General features: G+C 34.4%; 3 protein-coding genes across 11 annotated transcripts; 1 reads left to right on the forward strand and 2 right to left on the reverse strand.

Moving 5' to 3' along the window:
• Positions 1-13: 13 nt before the first annotated feature.
• LOC111443254 (methyltransferase-like protein 25) lies at positions 14-9,766 on the reverse strand. Of its 3 annotated transcripts, none has more exons than XM_023080989.1 (13): positions 9,584-9,763; positions 9,345-9,440; positions 8,129-8,212; positions 7,134-7,208; positions 6,515-6,595; positions 5,743-5,882; positions 4,742-4,987; positions 4,093-4,267; positions 3,480-3,563; positions 2,850-2,991; positions 2,396-2,601; positions 1,557-1,765; positions 14-435 (listed from the first exon to the last, which is right to left on the reverse strand). In XM_023080989.1, exons 1-12 carry the CDS (start codon positions 9,731-9,733, stop codon positions 1,574-1,576), a joined length of 1,671 nt encoding a protein of 556 aa, XP_022936757.1. In that variant the 5' UTR covers positions 9,734-9,763; the 3' UTR covers positions 14-435; positions 1,557-1,573. The 3 variants fall into 3 exon arrangements, with proteins under 3 accessions (XP_022936757.1, XP_022936756.1, XP_022936758.1); XM_023080990.1 differs by lacking the exon at positions 14-435 and having other exon boundaries at positions 1,628-1,765; positions 2,396-2,440; positions 2,539-2,601; ... (1 more) ...; positions 6,481-6,595; positions 9,584-9,766; XM_023080988.1 differs by lacking the exon at positions 14-435 and having other exon boundaries at positions 1,414-1,765; positions 5,743-5,872; positions 6,481-6,595; positions 9,584-9,765.
• Positions 9,767-12,787: 3,021 nt separating this feature from the next.
• LOC111442907 (probable membrane-associated kinase regulator 3) lies at positions 12,788-14,011 on the reverse strand. Its single transcript, XM_023080467.1, has one exon. The coding sequence runs from the start codon at positions 14,009-14,011 to the stop codon at positions 12,788-12,790; it is 1,224 nt and encodes a 407-aa protein (XP_022936235.1).
• Positions 14,012-15,648: 1,637 nt separating this feature from the next.
• Positions 15,649-19,749, forward strand: LOC111443260. Of its 7 annotated transcripts, none has more exons than XM_023081005.1 (5): positions 15,649-15,825; positions 16,548-16,821; positions 17,203-17,388; positions 18,993-19,041; positions 19,582-19,749. In XM_023081005.1, exons 2-4 carry the CDS (start codon positions 16,560-16,562, stop codon positions 19,034-19,036), a joined length of 492 nt encoding a protein of 163 aa, XP_022936773.1. In that variant the 5' UTR covers positions 15,649-15,825; positions 16,548-16,559; the 3' UTR covers positions 19,037-19,041; positions 19,582-19,749. The 7 variants fall into 7 exon arrangements, with proteins under 7 accessions (XP_022936773.1, XP_022936772.1, XP_022936775.1 ...); XM_023081004.1 differs by lacking the exon at positions 19,582-19,749 and adding an exon at positions 19,493-19,534; XM_023081007.1 differs by lacking the exon at positions 19,582-19,749 and adding an exon at positions 19,493-19,519 and having other exon boundaries at positions 17,224-17,388.
• The last annotated feature ends 504 nt before the right edge of the window (positions 19,750-20,253 follow it).

Genomic DNA, 20,253 nt, shown 5'->3' on the forward strand with positions numbered 1-20,253 from the left:
AATTACGATCTTACCACTGGGAAACTATTGACTTTCCTTTTAGAAAATACAAAAAACCTTCTTTCTGATTGATCTTCTTATCCAATCTCTCATAGTCTTAATGCAACAAACCAAAAAAAGAAAGAAGATAAATAAGAATGATATCCTAACCTTGACACCTAACCCCGCTCCATCCCCCCCTCCAGAAAAAAAAAAGAGGCCATATGCCTTACTAACAATGAATTTTAATAATACCATTGGGCAATATAAATTATGCCTGTGAGGCTGTAAATAGCCATTATAAAAGACAGATATCAGAATGACAATATTGGAAAGTTAAAGGAATAATCTGAAATGAAATACAAACAGTGGGAAAAAGGAACCCATAAGTTCTGCAGAATTTGAATAATTCATCCTCAGCACTTGAATTATGCATTAATCCAGAACCATTAAATCCTGTTACACCAATACAATGGATTATAACATTGTTTAGTATTAGTTCCTATACTTAAATTTCAGTTAGTATCATCGTCATTAATCAGATTAATCCTTTATCAGGCAACTGAGAAGATATGAAGCATTGACTGAAAAAGGATAATGCAAAATATGACCTAGTAGCCATTTCATTATTCCAAAGAAAAAGAAATGGATAAGTTACACTTAACTGGACCAGACAATAGTTCCAAAATCTATAACTCAACCTTTGGACAGATGTGACTGATTAATTTTATTGGTACTCTTCAACCCATATCCAACTAACTTTGTAAAAGTCTTTGACTACAATTTTTTTTTAATAATAGAAATATGAAGATCTAAACATATAAGCACTATGACCAATTCAAATATCAGGCCTGCTTAAACCCCACAGTTTATATATGCGAATAAAAGATGTCAACTTGGCAAACAAAATCAAACAATTCTAAAGGAACTATATTGTAAATCAAGTTAAAATATTCTAAAAACTAATTAAGAACTATATAAATACCAAAAGGTGTCCTATTTTATTTTTTCTTTCAATTTCGGTCACATCCAGACTTGTAGGGACACTTAAACCTAGAAAATTGATTCTAAATTTAAAAAGAAAAAAGTATATATATTTAACCCTATCGTCACTACATGCCCGATGCCCAACCCATTACTTATCTCACTATGATCAACTCTAAAATTTAATTCAATCTTAAAAATTCATTTGCAAGACCAAAGAAATTGTGGGGAGAAGTCGACGCTACTAATTATTACAAATATGTTTATTTATTTTTTTTTCATGTTAAATTTATGAGTGCTATCTATTTTGAAGTATCAAAATATTTCTAAGAAATGATCCCAATGTGTCCGTGTCTTACATTTCTAGAAATTAATGTATCATATACGTGCTTATTGGTGTATAAATCAAAGAACAAAACATTTCTACTCTTAAGTCCTAAAGCATTCAAATAATGTTAAGGTAAATAAATTTAGCGTAATATTTGATTCTCTGTCATCAATACAACTATAAAACTCTCTTGGATCAACGTTTTCTCACATTGAAAATTATTCAGTAACAAAATTTGAGAAAAAGCCATATTCACTGGTATTACCTTTCTCCTAATGAATCTTATGTTGCACCAACTTTCCGAGCGATTATAGCCACATTCCTCGGTGATAAATCCGGATCAAAAATAGGTAGCAACATGGCTTCAAGGGATTCACCTTGCTCCTGGAGAAATAGTAATCTGTCAAGCAGAATACATGTTTCCAAAACTGGGCCCAGAGCAGCTCGAAGAGACCAGTAAGGCCCAATAAGTTCCTGCATACGATTTATTAGTTACATTTGGATATATATATATATAAGAGCCATTAGCATCTGGATATATATAAGAACCCATAATAGAACTAAAATGTATTGCAATATAAACGATAAAAAACTTATCAGATAAACCAAGTAATTTGAGGAACTTGGTGAATTAACATAGACAAAGCCTTTGAATGATGCAAGGATGCATTGGAATGCAAACCCATAATGACCATCACCAAAGCAACCACCTACATCTAACCGGTAATAATATTTGAGACCTTAGTGCAACATTCTCCAACTAAACTCATGTGCTTCAATAAGATGAACGGAATCCCCCGTAACACTAACATCATCTAATGGTACCTTGGATTCTAACTTTCTAATTGTATGATTTAACCCTTAAATACTAAGACAACAGTCCTATTCCTTAGAATAAATTAGATACCACACTCGATAAAACATTCATAGTTCTGAAGCAAATCAAATAATAAATTGACATCTAAGTAGAAAGAGATTCAAATTAACAACAATCATTAGTTTTGGAGCAACTAAATTGGTTCAGACTAGAGCTTATATATTATTGTAACTGGTATATGACTCAGTCCTACATAACAGGTATTGGAACTTAGTAAGTATACATACAGCAAAAGGCTCATTGTCCATCCAGATTCCATAATAATCCATATCCTGCAAAGATTGAAGTCCAAGGCGATTTAATCCAGATTGACAAAATTTTTCAAAAAGAAGATATTTGTCAACAGATTTGGCCTGTTCACATGGCGTACTCCCATAGTCAGAAATGGTGTGAGAAAAGGCATTGCTGTTGTCTGGCAACCCCCCAATAAGATCTGCAGCATATTTTGAGGGTAACAAAGTAGATGAAAATTGTTACTTGAATATTGGTTAAGGAAACAGTTAAAATTGCATTCGCATTATTCAATCTACTAGATAAACAAACGGATGCCTTGAAGCTATGCTGCACATCCCACTAACCCTCTCTTAAAATCCTCCATTTCAGCACAGGATACTAGGGTGTGTGATAGAATGCCATTGATTAACAGAAAGCTAGAATATTCTAGTCTTTACCATCTCATACCTGATTGTGATGCCTCAAGCTTATCTTCATGACACTGTGAGGATAATGCAGCCTCCCTTTTCTTTCGACGACGCAATGCCTTTCCTTGACGCCCAACAGATGGGCAAGTTGCTACAACTTCTGGACAATATTTATAGAGTACCTTAACAGAAGAAAAAAGAAAGAAAGAGACACTTAAAAAGGAAAAACATAAAGTTCATGCAAACAGATCTGCAGATTACATGCTATTTCAGAGATCTTTTGTGTAACTTATGGTTGGCCAAATTTAATTGTCAAATCTATTTAGCAACATCAGTTGGATCTTTTGTGTTATAGTACCCTACACTCTAACGAGAACATATAGGTCAGTTTCCAGTTCCATAAGCTCACAAGAGTTTTTACGACAAAAACAACAGTTATCTAATGAAGTAACTTGGCTTAAAGACCTCCAACAAATAGTATTTGATTGATTTGAATTTAGAAGGAGAGAATCAATAAGGTTAGAAGACAGGGCCAAATTTCAAACTGATTCAATAGGATTTTTTTCAAAATATGCTTGAAGCTAAAAGCAAATTATAATTGAACTAAATTAAACTAAGTTAAAAATGATAAAGCATGATGAAATAATAAACAATTGGTCACAACTTTTACCATTTGGAAAGCAGCACGGAAAGCATGCAACTCAAAATTATGGACACCACCCTCATTTTCCAAATTCCTCCATCTTTCTGCACTCTGATGAGAGAAACAAGTTATAAATTTTAATGGAGCGTTGAAAATTATAGATCTATTGATTTTCTAAGTGCACTTATTTTTTTACTTGCGATTAGATTTTATCTGTTTAAAGTATTTATTGTAATAAAGTATAAGCTAAACAACAACGAAAAGCCCTAGCTTTCCCTCCTCGGGCAACAACTGGCATCAAAGCCAAATGTAGTTACCTATATATTCCTTCACTTAAAGTCCATTTTAAAGAACTAGAACAATACAACAAGAATCTTAAAATCTGCTGGGGACAATGTGTTTCAATCATGAAACAACTACATACACCTTGCATATAGTTTAATTCTAAAAATACTTTGGGCATAAAACTACTTTTATGACTCCTTTCCAAGTAAATGTGAATCTATAACTCCATCTAATGTTAATTTTATCATGCAGGTAATTCAAGGAAAACTCAACCAATAACCCAACTTATCTCGAGAAGATAAACAAACAAATGAAATATTTTTTAGTGTGATGGTGGAGAAGGTCAAATGCTGACCTGACATGCAAGGTCTCTGCCACTTTTTCCCAGAAACAAGCCAGAAGATTTGACACCAAAGCTCATTGGAAATCCATTTTGGACACCTTCATTGTCAGATTCATACTCCGAGAGTAGGTTGTAACAGCAACCAATATTAATGACTGCTTTTACTTCCTTGCACTCAACGAAGGTCCTGGTTAAATGGTAAAATACAGTACATTTGTTAAATCCTGCAATGAAAGGAGAGAGATAATAACACCAGTATGATAGAAACTACTGCCCATCCACTTTGCCCTTTTTTCTTCTAAAAGTGCTGTATCTTTGATGAGATTTGACGTATAGGTGGACGAACCATATTCATGACACATCATCTTTTGTGATATTTTCATATAATATTGGAAACCAAAGTTCCTGACCAGTGAACTTCTCACAGCCACCGCATAAACTTTTTAGTTCATCCAAATTTATAAAAGAAGATTCATGTTTTCCCTTTAGCTAATCATTTTTTTTTAATAATTAAAAAAAAAAAAAAGAACATTAAAACGTACAAGAAAATGAAAACTCATATGGCTCCAAAATTTTCACTTATATCTACTTCGCATTTTCAAGAAATGTATATTTGACACATCTTAATAAAAAGAGTAATTCAATATCATGTAATTCTGACCTGAGCATTATCACTGAAAGATCACCACAAGCATGAAGTCCAGCAAGAACCATTGAAGGCTCTTTGCCTGAACTGCACAAACCCTTTGACTCCTGCCGATTGGTTTTCTCTAGATCATCGCCGGTCACACTTGTCTTATCAGCATGATCGTCTTGTAGTGATATGTTAGCAAGGGATTTTAATGCATCAACGGATAACACACGAAATGCCATTGCCTTAGGCAGTCTCAAATTGTTGGTTTCTAATCTGTAAAGAGTTCAGGGAAATTAGAAAAGGAGTAATGATTTTTTAGATATCTAGTTAAAAAAGAAAAAAACAATAAGTAGAAACCAAAATACTATTTTAGTCTAGTAAGAAACGAAGATCATTTAAGCAGGGCAAGAGAAAAAAAAAAAGGTTTGCATTTAGTCCTCTAAGATACACCTGAGTATCCAGAAGTTTTTCCCTCTAAGTTACAATGACTGAAACCACATACAAAATCAGTGACTGGCTTCTTCAAGATGGAAACTGGCTTCTTCGAGATGAAACTGGCTTCTTCGAGATGGAAATATGCGAGAACCATTTCTCAATCCAAGATGGTTTGAGTTTCATCAAAATTGAAAAGCGATTTCTATGTTGTTGTGAGAGGACTAGAAAGTTTAATAATGTGGATCTCTGAGATTTGTAGATACATAATAGAGAGGAAACATTTTTCTATCACTTATATCAGTCTTCAGAAGGGAACATTTTATAAAAGAATAAATACAATGGGTATGAGCTTAGTTTGGCCTCATAAATTGCCGTGTGGGTGGTAGATGCTCTCGCTGATCTCATTATCACTCCGTTGAAACCAGAAGTTCTTAAGACCAATAGAAGATGGGACCAAGTTCAAGAAAAGACAAATAAGAGAAATAGCTTCGAAGAGATTTAAAAAAATAGGAGAAATGAAAGTAAAACATTTTAATTCTATCTGCTCGCATCAACATAAAATGTTTGGCTAAAATTGTTTTCTATACCCTTACCCAGATTTACGAATCTGTGCTGAGTAATACTTCTTAATCCGTTCTGAACGTGCACTTGTCACATTTCCATGATGAGAACAAGCATCAATTGCAAGAACTGAATGCTTGTAATGGAAGGAAAGCACTTGCGCTAAATAACCCTAACAAGAAAAGATCATAAGTATGAAAGCACTTGCAATAGTAGAACGTTATATAGAGCATACAAGTACATCGAAATTTTTGTTGTAAGAAGAATTTATATGGATCATAAACCCTTTTAGGAAGATACCGAAACATTAATGGAAGAAAAAACAGATCGACAGAGAAAGTAGATTACAGAGGAAGAAATCATTCAAAAAAATATGAGTGAGATTCAATTAAAATGTAGAAAAGGAGTTATAAGAAAATGCTTAAATTAGAAGCCTAGAAAGAATAGAATATTTTTGCTGCTGTGGAAGAAGTATGTAGAGGAATATCCTAGACTCAGGTACCTCTCAGACATTGATCATAAAGGCAAGGAAGTGAAGTTCTTTTCTTCAAGTACTACAACAGAAAATCAACTAAGTTGATTTCAGAAAGGAATTTACATATTTAATTGAGGAAGTACTTTTTCCCATACATTTTAGGAGAAAATGAAAGGAACCTAATGCAACCTAATAGATCCAAAATAATCTGAAGACGTTTAAGCCCATCCCTGTGGAATAACTTTTTTCTTAGTACAGGCTAATATAAAGAAGCTGGATGCAGAATCTAACTTACCCATCTTGCAAAAAGTAATGAAAGTAAGAGTTACCTGCCCAGCACCAACATCAACAATTGCATGACTTTTCAGGTCACTTGCAATCAAACTAATAATGGCGGAAAGGACTTCAACCTGTTGAAGCATTAAAAATTTCTTATTGAACCATATAGAAAATGTTTTGTTTATAATATATCACAACACAATTTGTAGATTGAATCAACGCGTTTGACAAGCCATGAAACCCACAGATTGTATCATACAAAATGGACCAAGCATAAATCATGTCCGGATGCAAAGTTAAAGATGAAATACATCATATTCAATTTAAATGGTCATAGTTTTACACCAAATTGAAAACTAATGCTAGGAAATTCGACTCCCACGTAGGAAAACAAGATCATAAGAATTAGAACCTCAATTTAAAAATCATGGTCAAGCTTTGAAAAGAAAGAGAGTTTCACATTAAAATGAGAATATTTGGACTTTATTTCATAAATAAGAGTAATTTGTTACTGATTTAGATTTTAACTTATTTAGTCTGATAGATATGTTTCCCTCTGATTTTAAATTTAAATGATTTGTTTAACACGCACTCAAGGATATCTCTCTCTTAGTAAATTGATGAAAGCATAAAGTATTTCATTCGGAAATGTTTCACCCAATAACCTACTTCATGTTTTTTCTTCTGATTCATGCCTTGAGAAAGAACAGTGTTAAGTGAAGCGATGCACCAACCAGGTAGAACCTGCAATAATATACACAACTGTGGTACTAAGAAATGGATAAAATCAACCTGGAACATTCTGTTTGACACGCATAAGTGGGATAATTTTAGTGACAGTTCTTTATTATTAAAAAGAAACAGAGAAGTGCGATTCAAGAGATCTCGCTCTCCTATCTCCCAGTACAATGTCCAAAGGAATAATTCCCTCTTATATAAAATTACAAAAAAAAAAAAAAAAAAATTAGCCTGCTAGATACCCACTCACACCTTCCCTTTCCATACTCCTAGTAACCGTTAGTTACAAACAGGCCTCAAAGTAGCTTAATTATACTCCAACCACGGACCACTCTTTGTCTCAATCCAACAAGACACACTAATAACAGGAAGTCTATCATAAAGAAAGGGTGGTTAAATGTCGATAACTCTCCATCCATGTCCTTGGTGAAAAATAATTCTAATAGCAACAAAAGAATACGAATGGGACCAGACTCCTAAAGTTGAGGGGTGAAGATCAAGAAGAAGCTTCCCAGTTTTTATCCAAAAAAAAAAAAGGAAAAGGGGTAAATCTACAGAAATCTTATGTAAGATAAGGTCATCAACACATTTTAAAATGCCATGTTCCGATGCTTCTGTTCTATCCTTCAACGAGACTGATATCAGAAAATTTGCTCATTCTTTTGTATTACAGAATGTGAGTCTTTATTGTTTCAAGGATAAGGGAATTTGGTTGATAATAGCTGGAATCTCAGGTTTAGAAGACAGCTCAATGAAAGAGAACTTCCTGAGTGGAGCGAGCTCTCATCTTCTTGAAAGTAACATATGAGTCGAAGTGGATAATGGATATTATGCAATTTTCAAGTCTATGTTTTTTTTTCTTGCGATACGCAGCAAATCTATATAATCAATCGGAAACTATCAACTGTATAACATAAAAGCACTACCATCTGCAAGTCTGCTTGTTCACGTCCAAAGGCAAGAGATCTTGAAGTACGGATAAATTTCTTTAGTGAATCTGGCCAGTATTCCTGAAAGATTTTGTCAATCAGAAACTTAGACTTCAGTACATTAGAGTAAATGCACTCATAACAAGAAACACAAAGAAAAGCTCTATCACATAGTTTCATAAATTCCTTAAAATGGATTAAACTATCAGCAATATTTCCAGACAAAACACTCCCCTGTGACCAATGCTCATAATTTTTGTACTCGGATACTTCTCAACAACGATGATGCATTTTTAGAAATATATCATAACTACAGTGACACACAGAAGGCTATCATCAACCTTTTTTACTCTAGCCATATTTCGCCACTCATTTTTCATTTCTGAGTTCTTGCCATTTCATAACTTCAGTTCTATTTAGTCTAATTAGTCAAAGACATCACACATGCCCCCTAAGGATGTACCAATATTTAATAAGAAATCTACTGACAGTGTGAAAAAATTAATTCAATTTTTAAAAGGAACAAAAAAAAAAGACGTCAACATATGGAGTTAGTTAACAACACCCCTAAATATGGGAGTTTTTTTTTAGTTCACCCTTATTTTGAAACCCAACTAATCAATTATAGATGTTGATAAGCGGATTTATATGCTCCCCAAGCAAACACGAGGTTAGTCAGAAATCCTTATGGTATCTGTTTCAGAATAAAATAATAATATATAATAAAATTCAATCCAATACACATCTATTTTCCCAGAAATTGAAACTGGATTTACACAAAGCAATCTGTCATTGTACAGTCTCAGCATTCTTCCATAGAATTAATCATCCAACAACATACCAACACAGATAATAACTACTTTGAAAATAATAATGATCAATTTCAGTTCCGTGAATATTTCTAAAATACTTGACAGGTACGAATCAATATTTTGATCGATATTATACTTTGATCCAGATAGTCAGACAATTATGTCAAAATTAACATGCATATAGAGGATTATGTCCTAAACATATCCAAATAAGACTTATAATGGATCATTGAGAAGGTGTAACTGTCAATTCAGTCAAATACTACCTGCGTACTTTTGTTATGGACAAAAATCTTACAAGTGAGCTCAAATCTAGCTTCAAAACTAAGCTTCAAACGTCCAAACACGAGCTAATTGAAATAAAATCAAGTCTAAAAAATGTTCTCCAATTGCAGACACACCTGGACAGCTCCAGAAGGAATTAGAAGCAGATTCTTCACATGTTCCTTGCGCAAGCACTCCATCCATTCCTCATCAACAGCTTCCCATAGTCTATCCTGTAAAAGAGAATGGAAGCAGTATCATGATAGAAATCATAAAAGAACATCGACGAGTGAAAAGGAAAAATCAAAATCGAATTACAAGCTACACACCAAGCAGATTCCAAAACTTGTGCGAATGAAAAATTAAATCAACAAACCTTAAAAAAATTGACGACGGGAGCATTGATCAGGAACGAGTAAGGTCTAATGAAGTCGGCGATGGCTTTTATCCATTGCAGAGTATTGGCGGCAGTGTCGCACTTGTACTTGCAACTGCTACTCCCATTGCCGCCAAAGCCGGTGGCCATTGTTTTGTCGCCAAAATCAACGATGGCGCCGCAGATTACATATACATTAACGAATTGGGCGTAAATGGTCGCGTCTCAAAATCAAATTCTCTTACGTGGATTTTATGAAAACGATTTTAAAAATTAAAATATTTAATACAAATTTTGGATTATTTTTTATTTTTTATTTTATTTTTATATGTAAATAAATCGATCTTTTTATTTTTTTTATATTTAAAATCTACTATATTTATTTTTTTCGTGTTAAATACTCTTTTCTTTTTTTTTTTTACTAAAATTCTACGTCCTTTTTACTTATAATTTAGGGTTTATTTTCGTGTATCGAGTAATATCGAGAGCTCTAAATGGACCATAATAGTCGGTATTATAAAATGGCCTTTTGAAAACAACGATGCATACAAAAGAGGACATTCTTTTGAGAGTATAGTTTTGCAAATTCTACTATTCCGAGGCAAACGTCGTTAATTTTACAATATAGATCAAATAATTTTAAAAATGAGGCTAAAATAAGACTGGTAAAAGATCGTGCAATCTAACAATATAAACGATTGGAACTCGTTAAATATTATATAAATGTATAATTCTTTAACAATGTTTATTTATAATTTAATTTCGAGCTATCTTCTCATCCCATAAATGGATATATAATTATGTGTGTTTTTTTAGTGAAAATTAAAATTGATAAATTTCCTCAAAAGAAAAAAAAGAAAGCTGACCGCTACTAAATATTGTCTTATTTGGGCTTTCCCTTTTGGGCTTCCACATAGCGAAACCAGTACTCGTATAGATATTGTCTTATTTGGGTTTTCTCTTTCGGGTTTCCACACAGTGGAACCGGTGCTCATCTAGATATTATCCTTTCTGGACTTTCCCTTTCGGACTTTCACACAGCGGAACTGGTGCTCATCCTAATATTGTCCTATTTGGGCTTTCCCTTTCGGGCTTCCACACAGCAAAACTGGTGCTCATACAAATACTATCATCTTTAGACTTTCCCTTTCGGGCCTCCACACAGCGAAACTAATGCACATCCAGATACTCTCATCTTTGGGTTTTCTCTTTCGGGCTTCCCCTCAAGACTTTAAAACGCATCTTTCAGAATTATGCAGCAGAATCGGTGCTCGGTTTTCACACCCTTATAAAATTGTGTTTTATTCTCCTCCCCACCCAACGTGAAACAGTGGGATCTCACAAAAAAAAAAAAAAAAAAAAAAAAATATATATATATATATATANATATATATATATATATATATATAAAAAGGAAAGAAACTATATATATAAAAGCAAGAAAAAAAAAGAGGAGGGAAAACGTAAAACGTGGCAAAATTAGATGATGCCACGTGGCTCACAGTGTTTATTTGAATAAACAAAATAAAAATATAATGATAAACAAATAAAAAATACAAAAGAAAAATAATAAATGATTTGATGAAGTGCCACATCTGGGTCACGTGGTTCCATGGATTTTCGAAAAGAAACAAGCCTGAAAAAAAAATAATAATAATAAAATATAAAATTAAAAAAAATAAATAAAATATTAAGGACTGTCGTAAATCTGAGGGGCAATGGAATGAGTGAAGCGATTCGGGATATCTCGGCAGGCCATGAGGACAGCCAGTACCAACCTCTCTCTCACTCACTGGGGGGGGGGGGGCCCTCCCTAGGCCTACAGCTTGGCCTTTTCCTCCTTATCATACCCTACTTTTGTATTTACTTTTAACCCTCCTGCCATTATTTATTATTACTTTTTACCCTCCGCCCTCCCAGTTACACCTCTCTCCTAATACACTCCCAACATGCATCACGTTCCGCGTGAGAATTTTAATATTTTCCCAAAACAATAAATTGCTGTTCCCAAATTGGTTAACTTGGGGTTTTGTTATAAATGGTGAATTTCATTGATTTAGATCAAGAATTACCATTTTTACTGGTTTTTAACTCACTTCACTTCGCTTAATGTAGCACAAAATAAATTTAAAAAATTATATAAACTCCTACTTTTAGCCTAATATTTCACCTGAATCGACCCTCTATCCTCTAAGGAGAATTTTAGTTTCAAAGTCCGGTTCAAATAGGAGAAGTACGATATGCTAATATGCCTTCGATGATCCACATCTCAGGATCAGCTGACAAGCACATTGAACTATCCATATGATTGAGAGAGCTTTTACAACCCAGGCACAATGATACAACTATCAAGGGCGCGCTCTACCACTGAGCTAATAGCTCGTCGTGTGTGCCTCCCACTGAGGCCCACGATGCCAAAAACGAGAGAAATCCCATCCCTTTCTTTTCCTTTTTCGCCCCCATATCGCCATACAGGAGGGATACAAGGACGTTAAAAAGGGATCGATCAAATCTCACATATTTCGACTATAAAATAACATTTATAGTGTTTTTCTTTAAAATTTTATTCATTTTGAATGGATACATTTAAGAATAAATTACCATTTTTCTTTTAATTTTAAGGTTTAGATGGCAATATTATCTAAATTTAAGGTAAACTTTGATTAAATTAAAAAAATTATGCATTAAATTTTTGCTAAAATTTTCGTTATGAGTGATTTAAATAGAAAAATAATTGAATTGGATTGGATCAGAGTCCGAGGCATATAAAAACCATTCAACAGAGAGCAGACAGGGACTGAGCAAGTTCTATTTTGAATACACTTTAGCGTCATTTCCAATACTCCCTAAAGAAACAAAAGATACCAATAACCTAAAATTAAAAAAAAAAAAAAAAAAAAAGTTATATTATCAAAGTAAGAGCCACCCCCCTGCCCGCACCTGCCCGTTGCCCCTCAACTTGACCAACCGTCTCCCTCTTCCAGTTTTATTCTTTTAAAAGTTATAAATCAGCAAAACGACACCACTTTGGAATTCATGGAAAGAGAGTATCTCAAATGCTCCCATTCCTCCGCGCGTGTTTTTCAAACGCCACTTCTGTTTGAACTGCAAAACGGTGACGTTTGGTTGTCCTACCAATTAGAATACTCGTAAAATTATTGCTTCTAAAAATAGGAAATTCTTCGACTGGACTGGTGGATTCCGTCAGGCTCCAGCGATCCGGTTTCTGCAGTGTCTCGTCTGGCCTTTGCCTCCACCGCCGCCGTAAGTCGCTTCGGTTCTTTTCTGCGGCGAGGAAAACAGCTGGCTGAACGCGAACTTTGATGACCCCCTCAGCGAGCTCATCGGAACGTTCAGCACCGGCGGCACTCTTACATTCGCGGAGTATGACCTTTCGATACTGCTGTGCTTCAATCTCGGTCCGCCATTGAAGCTGCTCGGACTACTCGAACTCCTTTCCAGACTCTGAAACACTATTTTCCCTGAGGAGTTCATTCTCGGACTATCCATGGATACTTCTCTGCTTTTCACTCTACCTGATTCCCCTGGCGGCCGACGAACCGGGCTACGCCCTACTCTCTTCGCTTCTGATCGCAATGCTATCGGCTTCACCGTATTTAACCGATTCTTTGATTCACGATTGAACTTTGATGGCTTGTCCGAATCGAGTGAGAGTCTAGGGAGATCGTCGAGTGAAAGACCAGAGGATGAGGAAGAAAGAGAGAGGCGAGAAGAGGATATGGAAACTGACTCGCAGTCCAAATCTTTCAATAATGGATGATTTAGAGTATCCGAGGACTCGGAGGACACTAGCTTGGAATTCCTGTGGAGAAATTGCTTCAGAGATTTCATTCGTGAGCTCGATGAAGACAAATCCGTCTTCTGATTTTCGCTCTTCGCGGCTATAGAACTGGTTATCTGATTAGCCTTCTTCAGCCCTAGAATCTCCCTCCACCGACTCGAGCACCTCGGAGCACGAGGAGAGAAAGAGTACGGATCCGCATTACCAATTTCCGTCACTCTCCGCAGCGTCGTTGTATTAGGCGACCGCGATCCAATCTCCGTCGCGGAGAGTTCTTCCTTGACCGACGATTTCAACGACGGAAGCTGCAGCGGCACGAGTTTTCCGTTGAAGAAGAGTTCATTAGCAGGAATCAGAGTAACCGGATGTTCCAGCCTAAACTCAAAATCACTAGCCGAACCTTCCAGATCCGTACCTGAAATCGCCGGCCTACTCGCATGAGAAGTATCAGTAATGGAGGAAGGACTAAGTTCAAAGCCGGAGAGATTGGCGGACGAGTCGTCGGGAAACTCGCGACTGAAGGATACGCGAGGGCTCAACCAACCGTAAGAACTGTAGGTGGCCCGTGAGCCGTCGAGGAAGTTTTCCGGCGGAATTCCGACGTTATTGATGCACGCGGAAGCCATGGATTCTGGCAATCATGCAGAGCTTGAGATTCAACGCAGTTGGAGTGAACCGAAGAATCCGACGTTATTGGTGCACGCGAAAATGAGGAAGGAGCGTGTTTCGTTGCTCAACTTATACGCACAGCTCTAGGTTTCCAATTTTTATACCCTCGTTGCTTCGCGTGCATTTGAATTTCATTCACAATTTAAAAATAATAATAACAAAACAAGGAAAAAAATAAAGAGTCACGTGCAAGGAGCGTGAGGGATATTTTTTTTTCATGATAAAATTTTGTTTTTTTTTTCTCCACTTGCAAACAAAATAATAGACATTCAAAGATTTTGTTAAATAATTGCAATTTTTTAAGATGCATTTAATTTTTTTTTATTTGCAGAAAAAAAAATTGTACCCATAATTATAATTAAAATTTTAAATTAATAAAAGTGTCTTTTAAAAAAATAATTTTAAATGGATATTGTTAATATTTATTTCAAAAACATCCTTATAATTTTCAAAAATAATTAAAAAAACAACTTTAAATTTTTTTAAAATTTAATGAGTCTTTAAATTTTTTAAAAACTTTAAAATTATTTTTACTTTTTTTAAATTAAAAAAAAATACATTTACTTTTAAAAATATTTTGTTAAAATTCAAGGTTATTTTTTAAACTTCTCGAAAGCTTGAGATTAATATTATTAATTTCTTTTTTCATTTTTTCATTTTTTTTGCACAATTTATTTAAATTCGAATTTTTTAAAATGTTGTGTTAAATAATAATATATATTTTTAATAATAGGTGGCTAATTTCCAAATTAGGTGGGGCCCACGCGTATGGCCATGGGCACCGTCCGCATGGAAGACCGGCCCTGGCTGCCTGGAATATTCAGATAATGTCTATCTTTGAGATCAATCATAATTTTGGATTCAAAGTAAGAGATTTTATTAGTCCATTTTTAAGAATAATAATCTTTTATGTGACTGTATAATTAATTAAATAATAATAACAATAATAAACATAATAATTGTCATATATATATATATATATATATATATATATATATAAATATTTATTTATCATATCTAATTTTTATTTTTATTATTATTGTTTGTAGTTGAAAGACCACATCCACTAAGAAATGATGATGTGTTTATAATTAAAAAATACTTTCTCAATTGCCATGAGGCATTTTAGAGAAGCCCAAAACAAAGTCATGAGAGCTTGTGCGGACAATATCATACTATTGTAGAGAGTCGTGTTCATCTAACATGGTATCAGAGTCATGCCCTAAACTTAGTCGTGTCAATAGATTAGTAAATCCTCAAGTGTCGAACAAATAACTCCAAAAGAAAAAGGAGTCAACCCTCCTCGAAGGCATAGTAAAAAATGACTAAGGCTCCAAATGAGTCGAGTTTCGATTAAGGGGAGATGTATTTTGTTCGAGGGGAGATGTTGGATGATAAAAGTCTCACGTCTGTTAATTTAAGGAATGCTCGTGGGTTTATAATAAAAAAAATATTATCTCCATTGGCATGAGGCATTTTGTTTTTATTTTTATTTTTTATTAATATTTATTAGAGTAAAAACCTACCATTAAGATGGTGACCAATTTGAAGTTGGAGTGTAATTAGATAAAATTGGAAGATTAATATTAAAAATTAGTATAATTTGGGGGGGAAATACCTTGACACATTGCTACTCCAAAGATTCTTTTCGGAATTGGGCTAGAAATTCTTCTCTCTGATCTTATCTCCCACGATTGCGCCGGCGACGTCGAACCAGTTAGCGGATTCTTCTGGATTCGAAGCACGAAGTTTAGAGAGACTGCGAACTACGGTAGGTGGTGATGTCCCGTTTTACTAAAATTTATCTATGGAATTCGATTATCATTCCATTCTCGTATTGCTTGATTTTTTAGTATGAATGGAAGCTAATCTCGAGGAAACTTTTGCTTATTGCGGAGTTCTAACCTAGATGCGTTGAGTGATCCTTGTTCAAAAATTCCAGAAAATTAGCGATTCGCTAGTCATGCGCTGTGCTTTTTGTTCCAATCCTCTCGTTGAATGTTCTTCTTCCAGTGATCTTATACTATTATCAGTTTCTTGCATTCATCTGGATGTTCATTTCGTTGGTTTGTAGATAATTTTTTTAGAAAAGTATAGCAGATATAGTTGTCAGTTGCTGCGCATTAACTATATTCTGTTCTAGTATTCAAGAATTTGCGATTGAATCTGTATGATTATTTCCGAATAATTGCGGTAGTTGCGAGCTTAATTTCATGGAAATTTCTTGTTCTCGTGTTTTGCTTAAAATTTTGTTCCAGACAGTCGACCCCCGAGATTTATTCTTAGTAGCTATTAGTTTTGAATTTTCTCTCGTCGATGGCACACTCGTTACATCTTGAAATTGTGGAAACTATTTTCATTTTGTTGTTTTTTGCCTCACATTATGGATTTTTTAATTGGTTCTATATTATGCTGGTCACTATCGAACCTATATGTGTTCGGAGAAAGATGGGCGATTACGATTGTGACAATGAACTTGGCGATCTCTTTCAGGTATTGGCTGAGATGCACAGTCCGGAGAAAGTACTCGACGATCCTGCCAATGAGGACAGCAGTGTCTCTGTCGAATTGGAGACTTCCATTAGTCGAAATGGCGATCTCAAGGAAGAAAATGATCTTGCAAACACGAATTTGGAAAACTCTAATGCTCTAGCAAATGGGCTTTCTTCCATGCTTATCAACATCATAAGGGATTTTGACTCCAAAGCTGATGATACTCTTAAGAGCCAGAGCCAGCTTTCATCTTCCCTTGATCGTATCACTACAGGTAGAATTACTCTTACTTTGTTTTTGTGAGATCTCACATCGGTTGGAGAGGGGAACGAAACATTCTAAAGGTGTGGAAACCTCTCCCTAGCAGACACAACCTCTCCCCAGCAGACACGTTGTACAAACCTTGAGAGGGAAGCCCGAAGGAAAATCCTAAAGAGGACAATATCTGCTAGAGTTATTAGCTTTTTCCTATAAAATAGAATTGCTTCCTTGTACTACTTTGACTAATTATATTATAGCAATATAGCTTCGAAGATTCTGTCACTTGCTAGGTTTTACATTATAAATGACATTCTCTCATAATTTACCTTTTTTCTTGTCCTGGATGCAAAAATTTAACTTCTGAATTTCATGGCCTTTTCAATGTTGTGAAAAGTTATTACTTCAACCTTTACAGAACTGGATCAGTTACTTGAAGCTGCACCTTTTCCATTCATCATGCAGCATGCCTCGAGGATTTCAAGTGTAAGAAAGAGAGTTTTGTCACTAAATTCCATCTTAGGATCCATACAACGAAGATTAGATAACATAGATCGGGCAATCTCGATGGGCAATCGACCAGGTGATTGACTTCTCTCTTCAATGGCCTCAATTTTATTATCTTTTATGGCTTTTAATTTAATTGAAATTTATTGGATAATATCATTGGCTGTCAGGGTTGTTTAATGATGTTCCCATTTCTTGTTTCTAAAAAAAACACATACGTATGATAATGACTATTTGTTTCTTTATTCTCTCCATTTTATCATAATCATTTTCTGTTTTTAATTCATTCGACATACAAGTGTCGAGATTGTGAATCGATGAAGTTTTTGAGTTGCCCTTTGTTCTTCCTGGCATTCCCTGTATTATTCTGTGTATTGATTTACATATAAAATGAACTCAAATTGGGCTAATATTTATTGGAAAACCTCAGTTGTTCCTTCTTATGGAAGATTTTGAAGCTTCACATTTACACGTGGAACAAGAAACTTTTTAATGATGATTTTAAACCTTAGTTCTTCCTTCACAGTGTTTATTAATCAAAATATCATATGGTTTTTTTTAAATACATATGTAATTGGACGTTTTCTTAATGTAACAATTTTGTAAGAAGGCATGTTTCTCTGTTGAAGTTTAGGCTAAAGATCTGTTGAGTGTGCAAATATTAGTTTCATGATCTGTTATAACCATGCTTCTTAGGCCGTAAATCATGATTTTGTTTTGCTTTCTGAATGTTTGAGCTTACTTCTGGCAATGCCATGGGAAAAAATCATTTTGCATATAGTTTTCATGATTATATGTAATGCTCTTTACCTTCTCCTTTCTTTGACGGAAATTACTGGGTACTTCTTCCTTTAAGATTAGAGGTTCAAATCTTCATGCCTCAACGTTTATTATACGAAAAAAAGAACGAAGTAAAATTTTTTAACTACTCCAAAGGAAGCTTATCTACTAGATACTCAGGTCCAAGTGTACTATTTAAGACATTGGTAATTTGTTTGAAGCTTTGAGAGAATTTCTCATCTTTTTTGCGTTTATATGTAATGTTTTCTACCTTTAGTGGTCATTACCGGGTACTTCCTCCTTTAAGATTAGAGGTTCAAATATTCATGCCCCAACATTCATTATACTCAATTTATTGTACGAAAAAAAGAATGAAGTAAAATTTTTGAACGACTCCTAAGGAAGCTTATCTACTAGATGCTAAGATCCAAGTGTACTATTTAAGATATATATACTCTACTAGAATCAGTTCCTGTGTTTTGATGGCTTGTACCTCTTCGCTCCTGAACCTGATTTCACTCTAAACTCGGTTTCGAATCTTTGATTGGTATCCTTTCCTGGCCATTCCCTTCCCTACTCATCTTATCATGTAGTCAGCATCAATCAGTGGTATAAATTATAGCATTCATACGCTGAGAAATTACTTGCTCGGTTTTCACTCGTACTGATTACCACAGAATGAAAGACTCCTCCAGGTTTCTGTCTCATAATTTGGATCCTCGTCAAAGGTCTATAGATTAAATGCTTATTTTCTAATTGCCTGTAGTAAGTATTCATTTTGTAGCTCATTTGGCTGATTGTTTATGCACTAATTTTTGTCACGTGAGATCAGTCGAGGTGCGCGCAAGCTAGCTTCGAGCCTTGTCTCATTGTCACTCAAATATTCCTTGTTGTGTACAGATACTCTTTCCTCTCAAAGTTCCTCGCAAACTCAACATGGTTGAAGATTGTACGTACTCTACAGTCCCTTTTCTCTCTTCACTCAAAATACTGCGATAGAAAGGCTCTCTGTTTTGAATGTACAACCTGGGTAATTTTTCCATTTGTAAGTTAAGAGTTATGCCTCTGTCACTCTCTCAGGAAAATTTTTAGTACACATATATGTAAATACTCTTTCATTCACACTATCAATCTTATTTTGCTTATCTTTTAACGACGTTAACATGGCAGGCAACAAATCGAACTAGTACATCACCCTACAATAGTATTGAAATTTTCGCCCTCGGTCTATGTGCACACGCATACAACCTGCACAATTTATCTATTTCCGACTCGTGAGTGGAGTTTTGATGTTACTATTAACATTTAGCTTATGTTTTAGTTTCTCGCATTCACATCATTTTGTCTCTATGTACTGATGTCATGCCTATATGTATTAATGTCCCACATTGGTTGGACAGGAGAACAAAACACCTTTCCCCAACAATCCTCAACATGTACTCTCATGCATGCATGCATGCTTGTTCATATTATTGTGTTGACGTGACAGATAATAAATGGATGAACGTAGTATTGAGAAATTTCCACTCGTCAGATGGATGCTTTGACTTGTGATAGATAATAAATGGATGGCTGTAGTATTGAGAAATTTTCACTCATCTGATGGATGCTTTGACTTGTGACAGATAATAAATGGATGGCTGTAGTATTGAGAAAATTTCACTCATCTGATGGATGCTTTGACTTGTGACTGATAATAAATGTTTGACTTGTGACTGATAATAAATGGATGACTGTAGTATTGAAAAATTTTCACTCATTTGATGGATGTTTTGCCCTGTGAGGAGTTTTATTCAAATAGTAATTTTCATTTATAGTTTAAGTCGAACAAAATGTATCTATTATTATTGTGATTTTTCGTCATTTTCAAAAAAATAAAAATTAAAAAAACTAGAATTTTATTCTAAGGAAAAAAATAATTTGGGTTGATGTTGAGTATGTGTAGCATAATTTTAGTTTATTTTTGTGTTATAGAATTTATTATATTATTTATTAAAATAGTCTGAGGTATACCATAGTTAATTCAAATACTCATATAAATATAAGAAAATGAAAAATGAAAAATGAAAAATTAAATTTATATATAATATATAAATTAATTTTTAAGAATTTTAAATTTGATAAGAAACTATTATTAAACATCAACTTAGTTAGAATGAAT

The sequence above is a fragment of the Cucurbita moschata genome, unplaced genomic scaffold (assembly GCF_002738365.1).
Source record: "Cucurbita moschata cultivar Rifu unplaced genomic scaffold, Cmos_1.0 Cmo_Scf00005, whole genome shotgun sequence".
Taxonomy (NCBI): domain Eukaryota; kingdom Viridiplantae; phylum Streptophyta; class Magnoliopsida; order Cucurbitales; family Cucurbitaceae; genus Cucurbita; species Cucurbita moschata.

Coding starts and splice junctions, on each gene's coding strand:
- LOC111443260 (XM_023081005.1), top strand. CDS start 16,560: ATGCACAGTCCGGAGAAAGTACTCGACGATCCTGCCAATGAGGACAGC. Junction 16,822..17,202: donor CCTTGATCGTATCACTACAG/GTAGAATTACTC, acceptor TGTTGTGAAAAG/TTATTACTTCAACCTTTACA. Junction 17,389..18,992: donor CTCGATGGGCAATCGACCAG/GTGATTGACTTC, acceptor TGTTGTGTACAG/ATACTCTTTCCTCTCAAAGT.
- LOC111442907 (XM_023080467.1), bottom strand. CDS start 14,011: ATGGCTTCCGCGTGCATCAATAACGTCGGAATTCCGCCGGAAAACTTC.
- LOC111443254 (XM_023080988.1), bottom strand. CDS start 9,733: ATGGCCACCGGCTTTGGCGGCAATGGGAGTAGCAGTTGCAAGTACAAG. Junction 8,213..9,344: donor TTCCTTCTGGAGCTGTCCAG/GTGTGTCTGCAA, acceptor AAAATCTTTCAG/GAATACTGGCCAGATTCACT. Junction 3,564..4,092: donor GCAGAGACCTTGCATGTCAG/GTCAGCATTTGA, acceptor TTCTCTCATCAG/AGTGCAGAAAGATGGAGGAA.